We start from the raw sequence: 26916 nt of genomic DNA on the forward strand, positions 1-26916 counted from the left end.
AACAGAAATCAGCAAACTATAAGTTAATTGCGTTTATAAATTCATCCATAAATTTTTTAAATATTTCCTAAATATGACTAAATAATCTGAAAGCCAATTAGTACATTTAAAAATCCATCCATAAATTAGTTGCTTAATTTGGTTATTAATTAATATATGTTTGCATGAATTCAAAACACTTTTTAAATTTTGAAATGCAATTAAGGATGTGTAAATTGAGTTGGAAATTTATGATCATACATTTCCAAATTTTATAAACAAATATAAATAAAAAAAATTCACATAATGAATAAGGTTGAAGAAGCAAGCTGTAGAAGGAAGTACTGCAATGTAATATTAAATATATCCAGAATTGTGCATATTTTAGTTTACCATGGCAAATATCTACAATGTTCTCTCATCATCTTTTTCCAAAGGCTTTGACTGCTGTATGGGATTTGGTTTTACACATACTTGTTATTTTCAGGTACTTTGCAAATGTGTCCTCTCTTCATTTATTAGTATGGATAGGCTATTCAGTGCTAAAGGTATGAGAATTAAGTTTGGTCTTATATTTAACAGTCTCATTTTCATTGACATCCAGCAGAAGTTATTGAATCTTGGTCATTTTTTAAAATATAACCCACTTGTTAATTTGGTTGCGAACTGAACAGAAGAATTCCAAATCTAAAACGAACACAGAAATTTAGCAGGTCTGGCAACATTTGTGGAGAAAAAAATTAGACTTACATTTTGAATTACTTCAGAAACTAAAGGTGTTAGAAGATGACAGACAGAGTCCAGTGCAAAAGACAAAGGTGGTGTTGATGGTGGAGAATGAGAAAAAGAGATGTAAAATGGGGTGGAATGTAAGAAAAATGAAGAACAGATATACATGGTCAGCTTTTAAAGTTATTGAATGCAATATTGAGACCTCAATTGTAAAATACCTAAGTGGAAAATGAGGTGTTGCTTCTTGAACTTGCATTGTGTTCTGTTGGAACATTGCAGTCGGCCCAGAACAGATTTGTTAGCATGAGAACAAGATGGTGTAGACTATCAGGCCATCAACTATAAGCAGAATTAGGCCATTTGGCTCATCGAGTCTATTCCACCATTCGATCGTGGCTGATACATTTCTCAACTTCGTTCTCTTGCTTTCTCCCTGTAACATTTTATCTTCTTACCAAACAAGAACCTATCTAACTCTGTCTTAAATACACTCAATGACTTGTCTCCAAGCCTCCTGCAGCAATGAGTTCCATAGATTCACCACCCTCCTCATCTCAGTTCTAAAGTGCTTACCCTTTACTCTGAGGATGTGCCGTTGGGCCCTACTAATGGAAACATCATCTCCATGTCAACTCTATTCAGTCCTCTCAGTGTTCTGTAAATTTCAATCAGATCCCCCTCATCCATTTAAATACCATCGAGTACAGACCCACATTCATCAACCACACTTCACATGACAGCCCTACATCCACGTGATCATATGTGTAAACATCCTCTCCAATTCCCACCTCAGGCGACTGTCTGTGTGGAGTTTGCACGTTCTCCCCGTGTCTGCGTGGGTTTCCTCCGGGTGCTCCGGTTTCCTCCCACAGTCCAAAGATGTGCAGGTCAGGTGAATTGGCCATGCTAAATTGCCCGTAGTGTTACGTTAGGGGTATGGGTGGGTTGCGCTTCGGCGGGGCGGTGTGGACTTGTTGGGCCGAAGGGCCTGTTTCCACACTGTAAGTAATCTAATCTAATCTAATCTAATCTATTCATGATTTTGTTGAATATTTATTAAATAAAATTAAAACCTTGATCTGGTTCATTTATTTGTTTTATCTTGTAAAAAGAAATTGAACTAACTTTTCCAATATTATTTTTGCAGTGCTATATCAGGAAACATTGTTAAAATATTCATAATGTGTTAAAAGGTAGTGATTCCAACTGCACTTGTTAGGTGGATTTATTAAGAGGCTGCTTAAGAGCCCTTCAAAAGCTGGTATTGGATTTGAAGCTAAAGTTTTGTTACACTCTCAAATGGAACTGTCAACTGATGAACTACAATGCATTTCTTATTGGCTAGTACTTGAGGCAAAGACCATTTCATCATTAACACTTTGTCTTTCGAATGATTTACTGGGGGAATTAGTTCTGATTCAGGCTCTGCATTATAGGGCTCTTAAGACCATAAGACCATAAGACATAGGAGTGGAAGTAAGGCCATTCGGCCCATCGAGTCCACTCCGCCATTCAATCATGGCTGATGCGCATTTCAGCTCCACTTACCAGCGTTCTCCCCGTAGCCCTTAATTCCTCTAGACAACAAGAATATATCAATCTCGGCCTTGAAGACATTTAGCATCCCGGCTTCCACTGCACTCCATGGCAATGAATTCCACAGGCCCACCACTCTCTGGCTGAAGAAATGTCTCCGCATTTCTGTTCTGAAATGACCCCCTCTAATTCTAAGGCTGTGTCCACGGGTCCTAGTCTCCTCGTTTAACGGAACAATTTCCTAGCATCCACCTTTTCCAAGCCATGTATTATTTTGTATGTCTCTATTAAGTCTCCCCTTAATCTTCTAAACTCCAACGAATACAATCCCAGTATCCTCAGCCGTTCCTCATATGCTAGACCTGTCATTCCAGGGATCATCCGTGTGAATCTCCGCTGGACACATTCCAGTGCCAGTATGTCCTTCCTGAGGTGTGGGGACCAAAACTGGACACAGTACTCCAAATGGGGCCTAACCAGAGCTTTATAAAGTCTTAGTAGTACATCTCTGCTTTTATATTCCAACCCTCTTGAGATAAGAGACAACATTGCATTTGCTTTCTTAATCACGGACTCAACCTGCATGTTTACCTTTAGAGAATCCTCGATTAGCACTCCCAGATCCCTTTGTGCTTTGGCTTTATTAATTTTCTCACCATTTAGAAAGTAGTCCATGCTTTTATTCTTTTTGCCAAAGTGCAAGACCTCGCACTTGCTCACGTTAAATTCCATCAGCCATTTCCTGGACCACTCTCCCAACCTGTCTAGATCCTTCTGTAGCCTCCCCACTTCCTCAGTACTACCTGCCTGTCCATCTAACTTCATATCATCGGCAAACTTCGCTAGAATGCCCCCGGTTCCCTCATCCAAATCATTAATATATAATGCGAACAGCTGTGGCCCCAGCGCCGAACCCTGCGGGATATCGCTCGTCACCGGCTGCCATTCTGAAAAAGAACCTTTTATCCCAACTCTCTGCCTTCTGTTAGACAGCCAATCCTCAATCCATCCCAGCAGCTCACCTTGAACACCATGGGCTTTCACCTTGCTCAGCAGCCTCCCGTGTGGCACCTTATCAAAGGCCTTTTGAAAGTCTAGATAGACCACATCCACTGGGTTTCCCTGGTCTAACCTACTTGTTACCTCTTCAAAAAATTCCAACAGGTTTGTCAGGCATGACCTCCCTTTACTAAATCCATGTTGACTTGTTCGAATCAGACTCTGCTCTTCCAAGAGTTTAGAAACCTCATCCTTAATGATGGATTCTAGAATTTTACCAACAACCGAGGTTAAGCTGATTGACCTATAATTTTCCATCTTTTGTCTTGATCCTTTCTTGAACAAGGGGGTTACAACAGCCATCTTCCAATCATCCGGGACCTTTCCTGACTCCAGTGACTCTTGAAAGATCTCAACCAATGCCTCTGCTATTTCCTCAGCCACCTCTCTCAGAACTCTAGGGTGTATCCCATCGGGGCCAGGAGATTTATCAATTTTAAGACTTTTTAACTTTTCTAGCACTATCTCTTTCGTAATGGCAACCATACTCAACTCAGCCCCGTGACACCCTTTAATTTTTGGGATATTACTCATGTCTTCCACTGTGAAAACTGATGCAAAGTACTTGTTAAGTTCTCCTGCTATTTCCTTATCTCCCATCACTAGGCTTCCTGCATCAGTTTGAAGTGGCCCAATGTCTACTTTTGCCTGTCGTTTGTTTCTTATGTACTGAAAGAAACTTTTACTATTATTTCTAATATTACTGGCTAGCCTACCTTCATATTTGATCCTCTCATTTCTTATTACACTCTTTGTTATCCTCTGTTTGCTTTTGTATCCTTCCCAATCTTCTGATTTCCCACTGTTCTTAGCCACTTTATAGGATCTCTCTTTTTCTTTAATACATTTCCTGACTTCCTTTGTCAGCCAAGGTTGTCTAATCCCTCCCCGGTTAATCTTTCTTTTCTTGGGAATGAACCTCTGTACAGTGTCCTCAATTATACCTACAAACTCCTGCCAATTTTGCTCTACTGTCTTCCCGGTTAGCCTCTGCTTCCAGTCTATTTTAGTCAGTTCCTCTCTCATGCCCTCATAATTACCTTTATTCAACTGTAACACCATTACATCCGATTTTGCCTTCTCCCTTTCAAACTCCAGACTGAACTCTACCATATTATGGTCGCTACTTCCTAAGGGTTCCCTTACTTTAAGATCTTTTATAGAGTCTGGTTCATTGCAAAGCACTAGGTCCAGAATTATCCCTTAATTCAAGACTCTCATTTCCTGAAGTATCCTTGGATGCATTTCATCCAGTTTTGGACAACCTATTCAGTTCCTTATTCATTATAATCCTCAAGTGTCTAAACTGCATCCTGTTTCATCATGATCTTTTTCTTGATAAAGATAGATATAATTAATTTCAGCTCATTTCTTCAGTTCCAAAATGTTCCAATTTATTCTCTATTTTTCATAAACTATTACAGTGGCCATACTTCACTTTAAGCATTTTGTAAGATAATCTGTCTCTGTTGGTTGCCGGTTAGTAAATGGTCACCTGCATTGTCTTAAAACAGAGAGGGATTTTACTAACCCTTAGCCATCCATCATTTTAACATATATATGCTTCTAGAAAATGCCAGAAGCATTCCCCCATATGTAGAGACCAGCTTTCAACACAAGAAGTAATGTGCTAGCTCTGTAGAATAGGAGACATCTAAGTTTTGGCTGATTGGTTTCTCCAAGTTGAGCCATTGTAACTCAGTAATAACATATTGTGTTTAATGGCTGTGTGTCAGCAAGTTCTGGTGATGCAAAGGACAAGTTCACTAATAACTGATTTTCCACCTCTGCTAATTCCATATGTAATCTGCTTTCATACCTCAAAATATATACCTCAAAATATATACCTTCTTTCAAAATCATTTTACGTTCAGTAATCATTGCAATTATTTTAACTAAATTTGATTTCCTCTGGCATTTCGCACAAGTTAAAATATCTACAATTTTATGTGGGTTGATATTCTACAACATCAAATTGTTCCTTTAGGATCATTTTGTTTTAGCATATTTTAACAAACATGCTCTTGTATGCCAAGTATCGAAATATTTCAAATGAATTATCCCTTATATCCTCAAAGTCTGCTTTCACTGTTATAAATGTTAGAAATGGGACTTTCCACTTTTGTTCTGTGCATTAAAGCAGTTGCTGAGACCCAGTCTGACTCTTTACCAGACTATTAATTTTCTACTCAAGTAGACAGATGGTGGTATCCTGCAGAAACATAACACTTTGCGTTAGCTGAATAAGTGCTTAGGTTTGAAATGCACCATGCAGAGATGATAGAAGAACACAACGGTTTTCTGAGTTATTTTTATACTCCTTCATCAGACTTCTCTGTTTCTCCTGACAACCCTCTGAGTAATAAAAATTCTCTGAACTACTTTTTTGATCTTTTGTTGATTATCTTAAATTGATACCTTCAAAAGTTATTGACCAGCGCAAATACTTGCTCCAATTCAAAAAATTAAATTCCTTTTTAACGCAGAATATCTCGGCAGTAAGTTGGAAGTCCAGTAGCACAATTCGGGGGTTCACAATAAAAATACAACTTTGTGGTGTTGAGCCATCAGAAATACATTTTTGAAAGTTAAGATCTATATTTTTGATGGCAATGGATATCTGATTGTGCTGCTGTTTGTGTTGCTTTCTCATAACCACAAACTTTGGAATTTCAGCCAGTGCTACGTATTCTCAGCATTGTCTCATCTATCAGAGGAAACTTATAGTTACAGTAGGAAATCTTTACCCTTTCCAAATAATCCAATTTCATAGGCACTCAATAATATTTGTATGTCTTTAGGATGCTATCCAATTCTCTTTATGCTTGAACTTAAAGTTTGGGTCACATGGTCACATTTTAAAAGATTAGAAATGCCTAAAATTAAACCCAGAAAAGGATATGATTACATACAACAGATGCAGGAAGATAAATTGCAAAGATTAGGATTGACTATGAATCAAATATAAACAAAAACATATCGGACAATACAGGCCTTGGAACAGGAACATCAGTATCAAGAGCATAACCACACTGCAGATATGCAGGATAAATACATATGCAGTAATAAGTGAAGAAAGGAAGCTTTTCAGGCAAAGTATAGGAAATGCATAAAAATAATATTCTAAAATATATTTCCCAAATTAGAGTTCAATCTTTACCCACTTCTCCACCACCAATGCTGAGTAGCAGCAGTGTGTACTATCTAAAAGATGCACAGCAGAAATCTGCCAAAGATCCTCAGACAACTCCTTCCAAACCCATGATCACTTCCATCTGGAAGATCAAGGGCAGCAGACACATGGGAACATCACTATTGGCAAGATCCCGGTTAAGCACTCACCGTCCTGACTTGGAAATATATCACCGTTCCTTCACTGTTGCTGGTCTACCTACAGTACATGGACTGCAGGGTTTCATTAAAGGCAGCTCACCGTCACCTTCCCATGGGCAACTAGGGATGAGCAGTAAATGCTGGCCAGCCAGCAATACCATGTTCCACAAATGAATTTTAAAAACCTTGCAAACTGCTCTTTAAATCCAGTAAAACTACAGGAAAGGATGGTAATAGTTTTTTTTTTCATTTCTAAAGTACAACAGATGACCTTTTGATAAACGAGTCCGGCAGCTAGTGTTTTTCCTTCTAAACTGCAGTCCTTTTTCACACTTTTAAAAGGTTGCAGCTGTAAATAACTTCATGTAATGATACTTTGACGCACCTTATCCATATTTCAGGAGTATTTATGTTTATTCCTGAAATTTCTGACTTTCACTTTGCTGTTGAAGACTCGGAAGAGTGGAAAGGGGTCTTTACTGAATTCAGCATTAATTTCAAGTAGACTCTGAGTCAGTTGCTCCACTTTTGTAATTCACAGTCAAATGCCATCCCCCAGCTGTCAACAATACGATCTATAGGAGATGGGAGTGGGACTTCCACATTTTTTGTGGAAGGTCTCGAGAGTCAAAGTTACTCTATTAAAATCCACACTTTTTTTGCATAGAATTTAAAAGAAATGGAAGTGCAGGTCAGTTCACCAAAGTGTTTCCTGAAATGGCAAGTTATAATTATTAAAGCAGGCAACAGATGTTGGGGTATTTTCACTATAGTTTGGAAGGTTGAAGGGAGATCTGCTGAAGGTATTCAAGAAGACACGGAAATAACTTCAGCAGTGAGTTCACCAATTCAAGATTGTTACAAATGAAGTCACAGGGATGTTGCCATTCTCATGCATATCGCAGATATTATATTGGAAAGTTAATAAAGAAGTGACAATGTCTGATATGCATTTTGACTATTAAATTATTTACGCATTTAATTATTTTCCTTTTCTACCATTCCACTTTACATGCCTGTCATCATAATATTTTTGTGTATTCCCTAAATTGAGTGAAAAATGAAGAGGACCAATTTACATCTACAGATAACTTTATTAACGCAGGGCTGATATTTGTCAACCGGTATTGAGGAGGAAAAATGTTTGGCTACTGTATTTACTAACAGCAGTGATCACAAGGGAAAAGAACCTTTATTTTCATGTGGAAGAAAACAGTTTACTCACCCCAAAAGAACAGTTACAAATTTTCGCCACATTTTCTAACACATCATAAACTATGCCAAAAGAGGTGAACTGCCACAAGAAACGTTACGAAGATACCTGTGTAAAAATCTCTGCATCTATGGCTTCTGACCTAACTAAGTAGCTGCGAAAGGTATCATGCAAAACTAGAAAAAGAATAGTTCTGTCTGTGCATGCCCTCTCTAGTTGCAACCATCCTTTATTTTTACAAATATTCTAATATAGGCAAGGATGATTCAAAGAAATAGACTAGAGTCTAACAGATTACAAAGTATAAGTATTGATTATAAACAGTACGATAAATGAGGTAACTGAGGGATACACAAGCTCCATTTGAACAGATGAAATGCAACAACTTAACTGAGAATAATTGGGAACTATAATGTCTCAGTACTGTACAAAGGAAAAACTAGTTAGGCTAACAGTAGACTAGACTTTGACTTTTTGGAGCCCTGCAAATAGCAGCACCAATATCAAGAAATGAAGCAGTTGTTGAATTCCTTACTGTCACAAAGCTAGTCCCTTTTTTCAGAAGATGTTCCACAGCTTAAGGAGACTCTGTCCTTGATGTTTCTTTTAGAGGGGCAATAAATTGGGCTGGGCTCCAATCAGTCTAGTTTGGGACACAGATAAAAAGGATTTTGAGAGGCCTTTTTATATATAAACAGATGAAACTTCAGGCCAAAGTGGTCATGCTTTTGAAGTGACCTGTATAATGAAAGGGGAGTGGTCAGCTCTTTAGCTGAGCTGAGTAGTTTTAGTTCAGTCTTGAACTAGGAGATTCACCAGGGAGCTGTGTGGAAACTCTCTCCACTTCTGCCGTCAACTTCAACCTGTAAGCATGTGTTCCATTTATACAGGTTTTTAAAGGGAGTTTGCTTATGGTACTGTTGTGTGTATTCGGAACAGCATAATTAAATCTGGCTGGAGAGGTTGAGTTCTGTCCTTTGTGTTTCAGTGTGTAATTTTGTGAATAAATCTTTTGTCTTGTTTTAAAATCTAGTAGTCAACGTAGCTATCTTACTCTGGGTAATTTTCACTGTACACTTACTGAAACAAATTTCAAAGTTAGGTCGAGGGCTGCCGCTTAAGAATGTTTTGAGTGGTCTGACCTTGTCCATAACAGACTGGGGGCTCTTGGTGGGGTTTTAAACAGCGAGTGGTAGGTACTAGTGTCTTTATTTCAGGTGTTGGTTTGGTTGGGTAGACAAAGCATGGGATAGTAATGGCTCTTTCAGTCGCCAAAAGTTTTCTGGAAGTGGATACGGTGACTTAGCAAGTTTTGCAAAATGGGAATAAGACCAAGTTGCAAGAATTAGCAGAGAGGTTGAAATTGGAGCTGCCTAATTCTGTGAGGAAAGGGGGATAATTATAGCAGTAGCTCAGCATTTAAACTTGCTGGAGAAGCCATCAGAATCTATAGAGATTGAAAGAATTCAATTGCAAATGAATCAGCTGAGAGATAAGGAAAGGGCAGCAGAAATGAAACAGGTAAAGTTATAATTAAACGCAGATGAAAGGGAAAAAGAAAGAGCAGCAGAAGAGAGGGAAAAAGAGTGGAGAAAGAAAAGAGAGCTTTTGATCTTCAAAAATTGACACTTGAAAAGGAAAGTCAGCTTAAAAGGCTGGAGATAAAAGCTTAGAGTAGGCTCAGTGTGGAAGTACAAAGAACAAAGAAAATTTACAGCCCAGGAACAGGGCCTTCGGCCCTCCAAACTTGAACCAATCCAAATGTACTGTCTAAACCTATCGAGCAATTCCTAAGCATCTGTATCCCTCTGCTCCCCACCTACTCATGCATCTGTCCAGATGCAGCTTAAATGAATCTACCGTGCCTGCCTCTACCACCTCTGCTGGCAACGTGTTCCAAACGCCAACCACGCGGAAAGTGTGAAGTACTTACCGCGTGTATCCCCCTTAAACTTTCCACCTCTCACCTTGAAAGCGTGACCTCTTGTTATTGAATCCTTCACCCTGGGAAAAAGCTTGTCTCTATGCAAACTGTCTACACCCTTCATGATTTTGTAAACCTCAATCAGGTCCCCTCTCAATCTCCTTTTTTTTTGGGAAACTAAACCTAACCTACTCAACCTCTGTTCATAGCTAGCACCTTCCATACCAGGCAACATCCTCATAAACCTTCTCTGCACCCTCTCCAAAGCGTCCACATCCTTTTAGTAATTTGGCGACCAGAACTGTACTAAATGCGGCCGAACCAATGTGTTGTACAATTTTAACATGACTTACCAGCTCTTATACTCAATACCTCTTCCACTGAAGGCAAGCATACTCTATGCCTTCTTGACCACTCTATCCACCTGTGCAGCAACCTTCAGGTAACAATGGACCTGTACTCCCAGATCTCTCTGCCCATCAACTTTTCCCAGGGCTCTTCCATTCATTGTATAATTTGCTCTCGAATTAGTCTTGCCTAAATCCATCACCTCACATTTGTCTAGATTGAAAACCATCTGCCACTTTTCCGCCCAACTCTCCAGTCTATCTATATTCTCCTGTATCCTCTGACAGTCCCTTATGCTTTCTGCTACTCCACCAATCTTCGTGTCATCTGCAAACTTGCTGATCATACCAATAGTGCCCTCTTCCAGATCATTTATGTATATTACAAGCAACAGTGGCCCCAATACTGACCTCTGTGGAATACCACTGGTCACCTTCCTCCATTTCAAGAAACTCCCTTCAACTACTACTCTCTGTCTCCTATTGCTCAACCAGTTCTTTATCCACCTAGCTAGGGCACCCTGCACATCATGTGACTTCACTTTCTCTGTTAGTCTACCATGGGGAACCTTATCAAAGGCCTTACTAAACTCCATGTATATGACATCAACAGCCCTTCCTTCATCTGTCAGCTTGGTCACTTCCTCAAAGAACTCTATTCAGTTGGTAAGTTGGTAACCATGTTGCTTATCACTGATAAGCCCATTCTTTTCTAAATATAAATAGATCCTATCCCTCAGTACCTTCTCCAGCAACTTTCCTATCACTGACGTCAGGCTCACTGGTCTGTAGTTACCTGGAATATTCCCTATTACTCTTCTTGTACAGGGGGGCCAGATGAGCAGTCCTCCGGCCCCTCACCTATGTTTTAGGATGCCACAAAGATATCTGTCAGGGCCCCAGCTATTTCCTCTCTCGCCTCCCTCAGCAACCTGGGATAGATCCCATCTGGTCCTGGGGATTTGTCCACCTTAATAACCCCTAGCCTACCCAACACATCTTCCCTACTTATGTCAACGTGATTCAGACTAATCAAACTTGTATCTCTAATCTTAACATTCATTATGTTCCTCTCCTCAATGAGCACCGATGTAAAGTAATCATTCAGAATCTCACCCATTTTCTCAGGTTCAAGACACAGCCTTCCTTCGTTATCCTTTAGTGGATCAATCCTTTCCGCTATCTTCTTATATAAGAATAAAATGCTTTGGGATTCTCCTTAATTCTGCTCGCTAAAGCTATGTCATGACCCCTTTTAGCCTCCTTGATTCCTTGTTTAAGTTGTGCAAACTCATGTGGAAGAGCAGAGAGTTATCATAGCAAGGTTAGCAGTTGAAGTGGCTGATGATTATGAGCAGGTCCATAAAACTCAGTTTGGCTTCCAGAATCAATTTCAGTCCATGAGGGATAGAAAGTGGGACAAAGAGAAATCTTCACATAGAAAGGGAAAGGTGGATCTGAATGAAGATCATAATGAGAACTTACCACAGGGTAAAAAAGAAACCCTTGAGGGGAACAAAAAAGTTAATAAGTTCCAGTGATTTCATTGTAATAAAATGGGCCACATGACATCGCAGTGTTGGTGGGCTAGGAGAAAGCCAGAAGTAGGAAAACCAGACAAGTCTGGAAGTTGTGTTGAACTAGTAACAAAAAGCACAAGAGAAGTTAGACAATTGCCTCAGAGTGTACAAGAGGATCAGAGGTTGATTAAGGAGGAAGTGCCAGATCTGCTTAAAAAAACATACATGCAAGGGTAAAGTTAATTCACATAGGCCAGGGGTAATAGGTAAGGAGGGTACAATTAAGGACACAGGATCCTTTCAGTTTGTGATGTTGAAGGATGATGAGATATGTACTCCTGATGCACTATTGCCAGAGAAGGTACTGGTAACAGGAATTCATGGTGAGACAAAAAGTATGCAGTTATGTAAAGTGAGGCAAGAGATAATGGAGAAGAGTGGAAATTTGTGGTAGGAGTACTAGACAAAATCTCAGTTCCAGGAATACAATTTGTCCTTGAAAATGATGTAACTGATTCACCAGTAGGTGTGATGCCTACTCTAGTTGAAAAGCCAGTGGAGACGCAGGCAACTGAAGACATGGAGAATGTTTATCTCAGAATTTTCCCTGATTCTGTGATCACAAGATCACAGAGGCACAAGCTGAAGGAGGAGAGATCAAAAGGCACAGATAAGGAAGCTGATGTAGTGTTATACAAAACTTCTTTGATCAGATAAGTGGCACAGAGAAGGAGCAAGTAGGTAAACATACTTGTTTAAGTAGTGCAAACTCATGTGGAAGAGCAGAGAGCTCTGCTAAACTGACTGAATTACAGCAGAATGATGAGAAGTTAAAACAGTTATATCAAAAGGCATTTACTAAGAAAGTGAATGCATTCCTGTGTGTTATTACTTAACAAATGATGTCTTAATCAGGAAATGGAGACCATCACACATTCAAACAGATGAGAAATAGGCCGAAATGCATCAAATTGTTTTGCCAATAGGGTATAGAAAGGAGATGCTGTGAGTGGCGTATGAACTACCACTTGGAGGTCATTGAGGGGTGAGGAAAACACAGGGTAAAATACAAAGACATTTTTAATGGCCTGGACTATACAAGGATGTAGCTGAATTTTGCCAGACGTGTCATACATGTCAGTTAATTGGAAAATCACAGGCAGTAATAAAACCTGCACCTTTAATACCTATTCCAGCATTCGAGGAACCTTTCACAAGAGTCTTGATTGATTGTGTAGGTCCCCTACCACAAACAAAAAGTGAGAATAAGTATTTGTTAACAACAATGGATGTATCGACTAGATTTCCAGTTGCAATCTCATTACGCAACATCACAGCTAAAAAGGTTGTAGAAGAACTACTTAAATTTTTCACGAGATATGGACTACCAATAGAGATCCAGTCAGATCAAGTACCAAACTTCACATCCAAACTATTCAAGGAAGTTATGGATAACTTGGGAATAAAGCAATTCAAATCTACTGTGTACCATCTGGAATTGCAGGGAGCACGAGAGAGATAGCATCAAACATTAAAGACCATGTTGAGGGCTTATGGTCAGGATTATCCAGATGATTGGGAGAAGGGAGTTCAGTTTGTACTTTTTGCGATCAGAGATGCACTGAATGAATCAACCAAATTCAGTCCATTTGAATTAATATTTGGGCATGAAGTAAGAGGACTGTTAAAATTGATTAAGGAGAAATTAATAAGTCGGGATTCAAAGACCACGCATTTGGACTATGTGTCGAACTTTAGAGAACGATTAAATAGAGCTGGAGAGTTGGCTGGACAGCATTTAAAAGCATCACAGCATACTTTGAAACAAGAACCAGATAAGAAATCACAAATTTGCAATTTTGCAATCGGAGCTAAGGTATTGGTGTTACTTCCAGTAACAGGTAAGCCTTTAAAAGAAAGGTTTAGTAGACCTGATCACATTGTGAAGAAATTGAGTGGGGTGATCCAGTTGATAAGGACTCCAGGCAGGAAGAAATACCACAGAGTGTGTCATGTGAATATGCTCAGAAGATATTTTGACAGGGAAGGAAAGCAAGAGGAGAAAGTGTTAATGATGACAGCACAGAAGGAAGAACCAGGTTCAGAGGATTCTGCATTGGATATTCCTCAAATCAAATTGGAGAATGAGGAATTTGTCAAAAGTTGGGATAATTATTGAGTTACCTTACACAAGAAAATCAAAATGACCTGAAAAAGTTATTACTACCATGTGGGGAGGTATGTGGAAATAAACTGGGTAGTACTAACCTAGTTGTGCATGATGTAGAGGTAGGAGATGCTGATCCGATTAGGCAATATCCTTATAGGCATAACCCTGTAAAGTTGGCACAGGTTCAGAAGGAAATAGAGCATATGCTCCAAGATGGCATGATCGAAGTGAGTTACAGTGACTGGAGCTCACCCATGGTCACAGTGCCAAAGCCAGATGGACTATTGCAAAGTCAACACCATTACAAAGACTGATGCATATCCAATTCCATGGTTGGAGGACTGTGTCAAAAAAGTGGGACAAGCAACTTATATTTCTAAGTTCGATGTGCTCAGAGGATACTGGTAAGTACCTCTGTCAAAGAGAGCAAAGTTGATTTTTACTTTCATAATCCCAAATTGAATATATTGGTTCAAAGCCATGCTATTTAGTATGAAAAACGCTCCAGCCACATTTCAGAGATTGAGTAATAAGGTCATTGCTGGATTACCCAATTGTGTGACGTATATTGGTGACTTGGTGATTTTTAGTCACTCATGGAAGGAACATCTACAGCATTTATCGGACTTATTCAATCGACTTCGGAAGGCAGGCTCAGTGGTAAACCTAGCTAAAAGTGAATTTGCCAGAGCCCAAGTCACCTTCCTGGGCCATGTTATTGAACATGGACAAATGGTTCCACGTGATGCGAAAGCAAAAGTAATTGGGGAATTTCCCACACCACCAAAACAAAAACCGTATATGGTTCCTGGGATTGAGTGGATTTTATCGAATGTTAGTGCTGAACTTTAGCAGTGTGGCTGCTCCACTCACAGAATTGTTAGAAAAGGGCAATAAGTTTCAGTGGATAGAGGACTGTCAAAAGGCATTTGACAGCCTGAAAACTGTGTTAACCACTGCCCCAATATTAGCCACACCAGATTACATGAAGCCTTTAAGGTGGCTATCGATGCCGGTGATGAGGGTGTCAGTGCGGTGCTCCTGCAGGAGGATGACAAAGGGGTAGAAAGATGTTTTTCCAGGAACTTGAGCATTCATCAATAGAAATATTCAACAGTAGAGAAAGGGACTTTAAGCTTGGTGTCGACATTACAACATTTCAGTGTTTATGTTATCAGCAATGCATCTGAGACAATCGTATACATTGGTCACAACCTCTTGACATTTGTGGAAAAATTTAAGGACAAAAATGCCAGACTGTTTAGATGGAACTTGTTGTTGCAGCCATTCAATCTGACAATTGTGCATGTGACAGATCATGAAAACGTGATTGCTGATGCGTTATCAAGACTCAAATGAGATATGGAGGCATTCAGTGGTGGGTGTGCCATGACCAGAATTCGCATGTCATTGTGCATGTTTGCATGTCTATAGTAAGTTATGTGTATATGTGTGTTTAGATTCCTAACCAGTTTTTGAAGGGTTAAAAATGAAGTCACCTTTTGGTATTGATGGTTCACTATTTTTTTAAAGTGGGGGAGGTGTCACAAAGCTCATCCCTTTTTTTCCTAAAAGCTGTTCCTTGGCTCAAGGATACTCTGTCCTTGATTTATTTTTGAGAGGGGCGATAAACTGGGCTGGGCTCTGATCAGTCAGTGATTAAAAGGATTTTGAGAGGCCTTTTGTTTATATGTAAACAGGTGAGACTTCAGGCCAAAGTGGTCATGTTTTAGAAGTGACCTGTATAGTGAAAGGGGAGTGATCAGCTCTTTAGCTGAGTTAAGAAGTTTTAGTTCAGTCTTGAACTGGGAAGTTCAACAGGGAGCTGTGTGGAAGCTCTCTCTCTTTCTGCCTTCAACCTCAACCTGTAAGCATATGTTCCATTTATATTGGCTTTTAAAGGGCATTTGCTTTTGGAACTGTTGTGTGTGTTCGGAACAGCATAATTAAATCTAGTTGGATAGGGTGAGTTCTGTGGGAGTTCTTTATTCTGTCCCTTGTGTCTCATTGTGTAATTTTGTGAAGAACATTTTTGTCTGTTTTAAAATCTAGCAATCAACCTAGCTATCTTATTCCGGGTAATTTTCATCATACGTTTACTGAAACAAATTGCAAAGTTAGATCGAGGGCTGCCTGCTTAAGAATGTTTTGAGGGCCTGGCCTAGTCTATAGCATTACAGGCTGAGTTAATCATTCTTTCACATCCCTATCAATTATACTTGAGAGAAAAAAAGTGGAAAACTGCTATCTTAGCAATTAGGGTAGACAACTACTGTATTTATACATTGTATTTTTATTTAACATTCCTAAGTATTTCAGATCATTAAATCATAAGGTGTTCAGCTGGTAAGACAATCTGCAGCAACACACCTGGATGAGATACACTTTGTGCTAATCCGCCAAACATCTTCAGTTAAAGTAAAAGTTCACTTTGAGCCGCTGATGCTCCATGGCTAACTGCCCATGGCTGATACAAAGTTGCTGTGCATCATCCGTGTTGCAGTAAATGTTGTTGTGTACCCTGTTTTTTTTATCAGAATAATAATGTAATCAGTCTCTATTTAATCCACCTCAGGAGAAAATCAAGTAATTTTGCTGTACTGAAATAGTTTGTTTGTCCCATCTGATCTTGAGCATTGTATTTTTCCCCAGATGAGGTACTTAGTCTAATTCCACTCCCTTGCTAGATTCCAATGATACTTAATGCTGCACTCAATCAAGCAGTTGTTTACCTCCCACTTCAAAGTATTTATCGACTTTGTTTCAACAATTGATTGTGTGGTGGAGAATTTCAAATCCTAATCATTCTTTCCCAAGCAGCTTAATTTAAATAGCACATCTAACCTAAAAAAAACCCAATGTGCTCTATATGAGTGATATCAGTAGAATGCATCTGTTTTCAAGTCACAGAAAAGGTATAGGACTAATTACCAACACCTTTTTCTAAGAGAATAGATTTGAGGCACAGCTTAAAAGCAGTGAGTTTTGGGTATGATGATGTGTAATAAGGTAGGTTTAATAAATGAAATCAGAGTAAAAGATCTCCTCGGAAACTGACCATATGAGAGGGAGGGACTTTGGTAGGGAAAAACAGTGCTAAGTTTAAATAGGGGTAATTACAAAGGATTGAGGGCAGAGCTGGCTGAAATGGATTGGAGAACAAATTTAGCAACAAAATAATTAAAACAGACATTTAAGAAAATATGTCATGGCTCACAGCAAAGACAAATTCCAGTGAGAGAGAAGGGTTCTGGGAAGGGGCTAGGCGAACCATGGTTACCCAGGGAAGTTATGCATAGCACCAGATTGGAAGAAAAACTTAGAATGCAGCAAAGATTAATGGTAATCTAGAGGATTGGACAAATGTTAAAAATCAGCAAAAGATAACCAAAAGAAAAGAAGAAAATAAAATTAGGGATAGAGGAGCCACAATGAAAATAGATTCCTTCGTGAATGATGCTTGGGAAATAAGTACTTTGCATTAGACTTCACAATAGAAGACATTAATAACATTCTAAAATAACTAGGTATTCAAGGGGCAAAAAGACAGGAAATAAAAAGTATCACTACAGAAAAAAGTGCTCAGGAAGCTAATGGGACTAAGGATTGATAAGTCCCTTGGACCTGATGTGATGTATCTTCGGATATGAAAAGGAAATATCTACAGACATGGTGCATGCACTGGTAGTAATCTTCAAGGAATGCTTAGATTCTGGAAAAGTCCCAGAAGACTGGATAACTGCCAATTTAACCCATACTATAGACCAGTTAGCTTATGTGTATTATTGAGAAAATATCAGAGTCAGGGCTTTTAGAAATCCATTTGATCAATCAGAGTCAATATGGTTTCATGAAGGGGAAATCATGCCTGTCAATGTTAACAAGAATTCATTCAGATGTAACAAGTAGGACAGAGAAAGAGGAAGTAAACTATCGATGTACAGCATTTGGATTTTCAGAAAGCATTTGATAAGATGCTACATATTAGACTGCTTAATGAGATAAGAGTCTATGGTGTTAGTGGTAGCAGGATCAGTGCTAGGGCCACATATATTTGCAATTTAGATTAATGATTTGGATGAGGAGAATGTACACCCTATAGCCAAATTTGCAGATCACACAGAAATAGATGAGAAGGCAAGTGGTGAGAAAGACACAAAGGGTGTGCAGAAAAACATAGATGGGTTAAGTGATTGGGCAAAAACTTGGCAGTTGGAATATAATGTGAGGTTATGCATTTTGGTAGGGAGAATAGAGGAGCTGAATATTATTTAAATAGAGAAATGCTGCACAATAGTACAGGACAGAGAGATATTGGAGTCCAAATTGAAGTGCAAATTTTAGACCGCTGCTCCTTCATCAGGTACCTGATAAAGGAGCAGCATTCCGAAAGCTTGTGCTTCCAAATGAACCTGTTGGACTATAACCTGGTATTCTGGAATTTTAGGCAAACCAAGAAAATGTTGACTAGACTGATATCAGGTACGGGACAGAGCTGTCTTTTGAGGAGAGGCTAAGTAGGTTGGGCCTGTACTTGTTAGATCATAGAAGAATGAGAAGGGACCTTATTGAAACATTTAAGGCCTTGGAGGACCTGACAGGGTAGGTGCAGAACAGTTGTTTTTCTTTGAGTGTAGGAAAGAAGGGCAAAACCTCAGAATAAGAGGTTGCCTATTTAAGATAGAGTTCAGGAGGAAAATCTTCCTCACAGGGTTGTGAATCTGTAGAATTCTTGACCACAGCAAGCATGTTGAGGCTGGACCACTAAGTATATTCAAGACTGAAGCATACAGATTTTTAACCAGTCAGAGAATTAAAGGTTATGAGGAAAAAGCAGGAAAGTAGATTTGAGGGTTAACAGATCAGTAAGGATGTTATTGAACAATGGAGCATACTTTATGGGCTGAATGGCTTACCTTTGCTCCTATGTGTTATGCTCTTAATCACATTGGGCGGCACAGTGGTTAGCACTGCTGCCTCACAGCACCAGAGACCAGGATTCATTTCCCGCCTCGGGCAACTGTCTGTGTGGAGTTTGTACGTTCTCCCCATGTCTGCGTGGGTTTCCTCCGGGTGCTCCGGTTTCCTCCCACAGTCCATTTAAGTGTTCAGGTTAGTCTGTCTATTTCGCCCAAGTCTCTATCTGAATCTTGGGATTAGTAACATAATGCAGCAGGAAGTCAGAGCACTGAAAATGTAAATTCCCAGGGCAATTCCTGCAAATGTCTAGCATCAGGACTTCTACGGGGCGGGGGACTGTTACTAATCTTTCAGCATGTGTCCTATCTCCATTGATCTGGAGACCAGAAGATATGGACCATGGTCACTATTTGTTCTGTTGTAATGCTTTATAACCTTGATTTCCATTAAAGGATCATTCCTTTACTGGCCTAGTGAAGAAAAATGAGGAGATCTCAGGTGCCTGTTCAAAGGCTCACCACCATCTTCTCAAGGGCCAATAGGTAATAAATGCCAATGCCCACATCCCTTAAATGAATAGATAAAAAACGAATTTATTGCTTATCAAATTGCTGAAACTGTTTACATTCTCCTACGTTTTTCCATAAAATCAGGTAGCTTAAAATAATAAACACTCCTTTGGTTGCGGCCAATATAAGATGTGCACAAGTTGAAATGTACATTATAATTGTTATTCCCTGCCATCAGGTAGGAAACTGTTTGCATTTTTAATGGATTTGCTTCATTTTTGCTGCCATCCCTAATGTGTATATGTAAATATTTGGTGTGCTCTTCACTGCCATTTACAAGTATCCTTCTTAAAGTTTATTTTGTCTAACTTATGTGAAATATACAAATGTAAACTTGGAATTTAACATAAAAAGTGTGAACATTTGTAACTGAAAAAACGCATACCAATATTTATTTTTGTATTTGATATTTATTGATTTAAGTTGGATGAAGACTGAAAACTGACCAACAAACTATGGCTTGTGCTTCACCTCATTTCTTTACCTTGATGAAAGGCTTCTGTATGTCATTGGGTTGAAATCTAAATTGATACAAATATTTCAATGTGTTACACTTACATAATTTGCTCCACAGTATTTCCATGATTTGAGGAATAGGATTTCATTGTTTAAGGTCTGACTGTAAACAAAGAAGTTCAAAGATATAGAACACAGCAGAATTGGAGTATTTGGTATGTTGTAAAACTGGAGGATGTTATGTCGGACAGGCTGGGAAAACTGTGAAGCAATTAGAACGTGATGAGAAGTTAAAAATTGAGGCATGATTAGAGAAATACACAATGTAGGTTGATGGACGCAACGATGTTGGACGAATGAGACTTGGCATGATTCAGGACTCAGGTAGAAGGCTTGGGTGGACTGAAGTTTACAGAGAGTAGATGCTTTTGAGATGAACCAGGAATGTATTGGAATAATTGAGATTCGGGATAAGAAAAGCATAAGTAGGGATTTCAAAAGCAGGTGAACAGAAACCATGATGCAGTCTCCATGTCAATTATAATTTTGTAAATTTTCATTGAAAGTAACGAAGTCATGATAACCTAGCTGAGTGTAAAAGGTGTCACATTAGACCCAAGGCTAGTCAAAACCTCACCTGAAATGGAGATAAAATGAAAAATGAATAAATCCCATCAGTACAAGGAAAGGACATTGTTTCCTACAGAGCTTATACCTTCCTCCAGACAGCTGAAGACTGTGTTAACAAGGGTGGTCTCTACCTGATCCAAGGGAAAGAGACACTGCCCCCTCTGCACCACGCCCATCCAGCAGGATATTCCGGACCTTGCCCAGCCACTGGGGCTTGTCTCTGTGCACACAAGATTTTAAATAGGGCACTTTATGCAGGGGATGTTGGTGAATTCTGGAATATTGACTGAGGGGTGAATTGTTGTGAGAGTAGCATGAGGTAAGCTGAGGCATAAGTTGGATATGAGAGAAGCCATAAAGGCATAGTAAAGAATTATTGTGATGAGTTCAGTAAGATATGGTGAGACAACTCACTAGACTCAAAGGAACAAACCCTCCCAAAAACTTCACCCCATTGTATTTTCCATATGTTTGCAAGAAATTATTCTTGTTTAGAGTTTAATGCATTTTGAGGCTTACATAAAAATCAGAAATTTCAACTGAGGAATTAAGGGGAACCAAAATCAGAAAATAATTAAATATGAATGTTAGTCAAAGTCAAATAGTTCAAATAATGCATTTACTGCATTAAATTACCAAATTTATCGGTAGTCCTTAACCCTGCTGAAAATGAGAATCTTCTATTTTGCTCTTAAATCGTTTCTAAACAAATAGGGAAAACATTTATTTTTTATGTTACCCTACACTTGTGTCTCACTGTTTAATTCTTGGTGGAATTGAAGACAGTACTATTGATTAAATTTGCACAACTTGTTATTCAGTTATATCTTGTATGTGATTTGTTATTTTTTGTGATACAGTTTATGCATAAATATGTATGTTGACAATTAATTGTTAAAAATTTGATGAAAAACCTGCATTAGTTGAGTGTGACATTAATTTGAATCAATTCTCAAAGTTTGAAGGAGTAGTATTCTTACAACTTGACTTTTGTATCAAAGTAGTTAAGTGCTTAATTACAAATTACAATAAAGATGTAATTTGAGCAACAATTAGCCCTAAAAGAAAGAATGTATTATTTTCTTGAATAATGTCCATGGGAGTTGAACCCTAACTTCCATTTTAAGATCATTAACATAAGAAGAGGAGCAGTTCATCATTCTGGACTAGAATTAAATGATTTCTGAATTATAAAAGAAGAAAGTTTTGTTTTAAAGAAACCAGCCACCTCACTACTTAATTTTAAATTGCAATTGTTGTATTTCAATTTGTTTAACCATTGTGCCTTAATATATATTGTTTCTCTTATGACAGTTCTTATTGATTTGGGAGGTTGTTTATGGTCAGGAAATTGAATATAAAAATGCAGGAGATTTAATACAGTTTTATAGAGCTTTGGCAAATCTGTATCTCAGGTGCAATTATAGTCTCTTTTTATTAGAAAGGAAATGTTTGCATTAGAAGCAATTCTGAGGAGCTTGAGTCCTGGGATGAAGAGGTTGACTAATGAGGAAAGGTTGAACAGTTTGGACCTGCATCCTTTGGGGTTTGAAAGAACAAGAACTGATCTTATTGAAACATACACAATCCTGATAGGGTCAATGCTGAAAAAAATGTTTCTGCCTTTGGGCCAGACTAGAATTCCATGAGACAGTTTAAAAATAAGCTTTTTTAAATTTATGATGAAGATGATGAGAATATTTTATTTCTCAGAGGGTCTTTAGTCTGTGGAATTCCTTTTGGCAGAAAGCAGTGGAGGCATGTTATTGAATATTTCTAAGACTAATCTGGTAGAGTACAGATTTACACAGGAGTCAAAGGGGATTGGGTGGTGGAGTGGAGGGGGTTGGATTCGATGGGAAAGTTAAGTTAAGGCCACAGTCTAATCAACCAGTGATCTAAACAGTTGATGGAACAGGATTGAGGGGCCAAATACTCCTCTTCCTAATTCACATGTTTACATGAAATGAAACATTTCTGCTGAAAGGCTGGAATCTTCATTGAGGGCAGATATAGCAAATGGATCATTCAACTGAATCCACACAATTTTTTTAGTGACAACTTTTTCCTGTTGTACATTGAAGGTATAAGAGGAAATTGTGGACTAAAGCTACTTTGGTACTAATACATATTTCTGCATAAAAAATGTTGAATAGGTGATATCACAGCCAGAAAAGGTCAAGCGTGTAATATAATTCCAGAACTCTTTTGGCAAGTTAATATTACATCCTCCATGTGATTTAAAGGTAGAAAATGACATGGTAGCCTCCAACTCTTACTAGATATTATTCTGTATCGTAATTCTAAAGGCTCAGAAAAGTACAGAGATCTTCATTTGATTGATTTAACTAACTAGAATAGGTTGGAAAATGATACAGCTAGAGTAGCTTTAACATGCTATGTTCCTTTTTTCTATCCCCAGGACCTCCTTCCACCCCTCGAAATGTCATTTTCAACATTAATGACTCATCGCTAATCCTTGAGTGGAGTCCACCAGTAGATACAGGGGGACGGAAAGATCTCACCTATAATGTCATCTGTAAGATGTGTGGCTTAGGCCCTAAGAAGTGCTCGCTCTGTGGAGGAGGCGTACGTTTTGTACCTCGCAACACAGGCTTGACAAATACTTCAGTGACTGTTGTTGACTTTCTTGCCCACATGAATTACACATTTGAGATTGAGTCAGTGAATGGAGTCTCCAGTGAGAGCACGGTTCCCAGGCAGTATGCTATTCTCACCATAGTCACTAATCAAGCTGGTAAGCCACCTTTTGTGTCTTTTTCTTTGCAGCATTTGTACTCAGACTAATGGTCACTTGGTATCACTGTGGTTGCTATTACTACATAGCAAAAGTAACTGGGATAAGTTTCACTAGTTTATTGAGAATTGCTTAACCCTGATGTTGTAACCATCAAAGATACAAACTCGGACTATGTGCTAACCATTCATGTAGAAACTGCATAAACAATAACTGTTATCAAATTTGTTATTATAACCATTACAAATGTTTCACGTAGAACAACTCAATTCCTAACTGGACAGCTGGATCTAACATTGAAAGTATAATATTTGGAGATGATGATTGCAACCATCTCTATTTGTTCATTAGAAACCGTTATATATATATATAACTATATAACACATAAGGTGTCGGCCATTGTGCAGTGGGTAGCGTGCACTTTTGTTTCCAAGTCAGAAAGTAAAGTTCATTCCTCTCTAAATCTTAAGGCTAACAGTCTAGTCCACTACTGAGGGAGTATTGCACTGTCAACGGAGCCATCTTCTGATGAGATATTAAATCAAAGTTTTCCTCTCATATGGATGGAAAATTTCCAATACCTGTATTTCCAGGAAAACCATAGAAATTATCCTTCTGTTCTGGCTAATATTTATCTCTTAATCTTCATCCTTATCACAACGTTATTTGTGGAACTTACTGTATTCAAGTTGGCTGCCATATTTTGTACATTACACCAGTGATTATTGTACTTCACTGGCTGTGAAGTTTCTTTGGGACTTCTTGGGTCTATTAAAGGCAATTGTCTTCTTAAAAAAATCCATTTTTATTATGTCCTCATTCCAGGACATTTCTGATTTAAGTTGTTACAATCTGATTGTAAACAAAGGGATTGATTTAAGCCAGGAGTTAACCTATCCTATTATTCTTAGTACACTTTGTTACCCATATCTTTCCAGGATATGGAGTTCCAGACCATTTACCAGAATGTATTACTCCGCTCAGGTCAGATATCTCAAACTCTGATGTAGATTTAAGCACAGAATGTCAGCTCACAGCCCGGTGCAGTACAATCGGAGGGCTGCTCTCAAGGATGCTGCCGTTCAGAAATTAAATCAAAGTGAACGTAATGAATTCTAGGGCACTGCTGAAGAGAGGGAGCAGGAAATCCTCCTGCTATCCAGCATTATGTACATTTATAATAATTTCTAAATTATTTAGATTTATTGTTAAAAATTATTGATGATTCAGATGTATTATTGATCCCAGGATTAATAGTGCAAATCCTTATTAGGTTAAAAGTATTGAACATTGCAAATGATGCTCAAGCTTTTGTATAATTTCTAAACTGCATGAGAAAGAACTTTGTAAAAACAATGACTGCAGATGCTGGAAACCAGATTCTGGATTAGTGGTGCTGGAAGAGCACAGCAGTTCAGGCAGCCGTTCGAGACACCACCCACGCCCTCCACCTCCTCTGAGACATTAGTTTCCCTGGCCCCCAACGCCTCATCTTCACCATGGATATCCAATCCCTCTACACCTCCATCCGCCATGACCAGGGCCCCCAAGCCCTCCGTTTTTTCCTCTCCAGACGTCGCCAACAGTACCCTTCCACCGACACACTCATTCGTTTGGCCGAACTGGTCCTCACCCTTAACAATTTCTCCTTTGAATCCTCCCACTTCCTCCAGACCAAAGGGGTAGCCATGGGCACACGTATGGGCCCCAGCTATGCCTGTCTCTTTGTTGGCTACGTAGAGCAGTTGATCTTCCGTAATTACACCGGCACCACTCCCCACCTCTTCCTCCGCTGCATTGATGAGTGCATTGGTACCACCTCATGCTCCCGCGAGGAGGTTGAGCAATTCATCAACTTCACCAACACATTCCACCCTGACCTTAAACTTACCTGGACCATCTCTGACACCTCCCTCCCCTTCCTGGACCTCTCCATCTCCATTAATGATGACCGACTTGACACTGACATTTTTTACAAACCCACCGACTCCCACAGCTACCTGGATTACACCTCTTCCCACCCTACCTCTTGCAAAAATGCCATCCCGTATTCCCAATTCCTCCGGCTCCGCCGTATCTGCTCCCAGGAGGACCAGTTCCACCACAGAACACACGAAATGGCCTCCTTCTTAAGAGACCACAATTTCCCTTCCCACGTGGCTAAAGATGCCCTCCAACGCATCTCGTCCACATCTGCACCTCCGCCCTCAGACCCCACCCCTCCAACCATAACTAGGACAGATCGCCCCTGGTGCTCACCTTCCACCCTACCAACCTTCGCATAAACCAAATCATCCGCCGACATTTCCACCACCTCCAAACAGACCCCACTACCAGGGATATATTTCCCTCCCCACCCCTTTCCACCTTCCGCAAAGACCATTCCCTCCGTGACTACCTGGTCAGGTCCACACCCTCCTACGACCCACCCTCCAATCCTGGCACTTTCCCTTGCCACCGTAAGAACTGTAAAACCTGCGCCCACACCTCCTACCTCACCTCTATCCAAGGCCCTAAAGGAGCCTTCCACATCCATCAAAGTTTTACCTGCACATCCACCAATATCATTTATTGTATCCGTTGCTCCCGATGCGGTCTCCTCTACATTGGGGATACTGGGCGCCTCCTAGCAGAGTGCTTTAGGGAACATCTCCGGGACACCCGCACCAATCAACCACACCGCCCCGTAGCCCAACATTTCAACTCCCCCTCCCACTCTGCCGAGGGCATGGAGGTCCTGGGCCTCCTTCACCGCTGCTCCCTCACCACCAGACGCCTGGAGGAAGAATGCCTCATCTTCCGCCTCGGAACACTTCAACCCCAGGGCATCAATCTGGACTTCAACAGTTTCCTCATTTCCCCTTCCCCCACCTCACCCTAGTTCTAAACTTCCAGCTCAGTAACTGTCCCCTTGACTTGTCCGGACTTGTCCTACCTGCCTATCTTCTTTTCCATCTATCCACTCCACCCTCTCCTCCTTGACCTATCACCTTCATCCCCTCCCCCACTCACCCATTGTACTCTATGCTACTTTCTCCCCACCCCCACCACCCTCTAGCTTATCTCTCCATGCTTCAGGCTCACTGCCGTTATTCCTGATGAAGGGCTTTTGCCCGAAACGTCGATTTCAAAGCTACTTGAATGCTGCCTGAACTGCTGTGCTCTTCCAGCACCACTAATCCAGAGAAAGAACTTTGTGTCTACCGCTTTCTTGTCTCTTCACTCTTTTACTGGAATTATGGAATGGCATTAGGAAAAACATGAACCTGGAGCACTGTGGCTGATCTGGTTTTCAATGGTTTGATTGATCAGTGCTTTATTATATTAGCTAGTTCTCTATTATATATAGCTATACTTGATTGTAGAAGGCTAATTTATGAGTGAAGAAGAACTCGTTTCCAGCTGAGACCATGTTTGAAATCCTGTTACATCTGAGATATTTTAAAGTACTTTTAATAAATTTGCTGTTGACTTGAATCTACTATCATTTCTACATTGTTCTGAGATAAATTAGAGATAAGATAGTAGCAAACTGATGAATGCATAACAGAAATTCGTGACAAGGTTGAGAATAATTTAATTTACCAGCTCAAGAAACACTTGTTTCTCTATCAGACGATTTCCCCATATCACAGAGCATTGGATTTCAAGGTTCAAGATCTGCTTACTCTCTAATGTGGCAGCTATGTATAAAAAAGTGATACCTGTATGTTGTTTTGCAGCAGAATGCCAAAGAATTTTAAAACAGCTCACTAAAGATACATTTACAT

The 26916-nt window shown here is 39.5% G+C and overlaps 1 protein-coding gene across 2 annotated transcripts in view; it reads left to right on the forward strand.

Annotated features, from left to right (window-relative positions):
• Positions 1–26916, forward strand: part of epha6 (eph receptor A6) — a 695995-nt gene that overhangs the window by 396178 nt on the left and 272901 nt on the right. For both annotated transcript variants that reach the window (XM_072585079.1, XM_072585081.1), the window contains one exon: positions 22811–23146. In XM_072585079.1, the coding sequence (XP_072441180.1) occupies positions 22811–23146 (336 nt within the window). The remainder of the gene's footprint in view (positions 1–22810; positions 23147–26916) is intronic.

This window comes from Chiloscyllium punctatum, chromosome 15 (genome assembly GCF_047496795.1).
Source record: "Chiloscyllium punctatum isolate Juve2018m chromosome 15, sChiPun1.3, whole genome shotgun sequence".
In the NCBI taxonomy this organism is placed as follows: domain Eukaryota; kingdom Metazoa; phylum Chordata; class Chondrichthyes; order Orectolobiformes; family Hemiscylliidae; genus Chiloscyllium; species Chiloscyllium punctatum.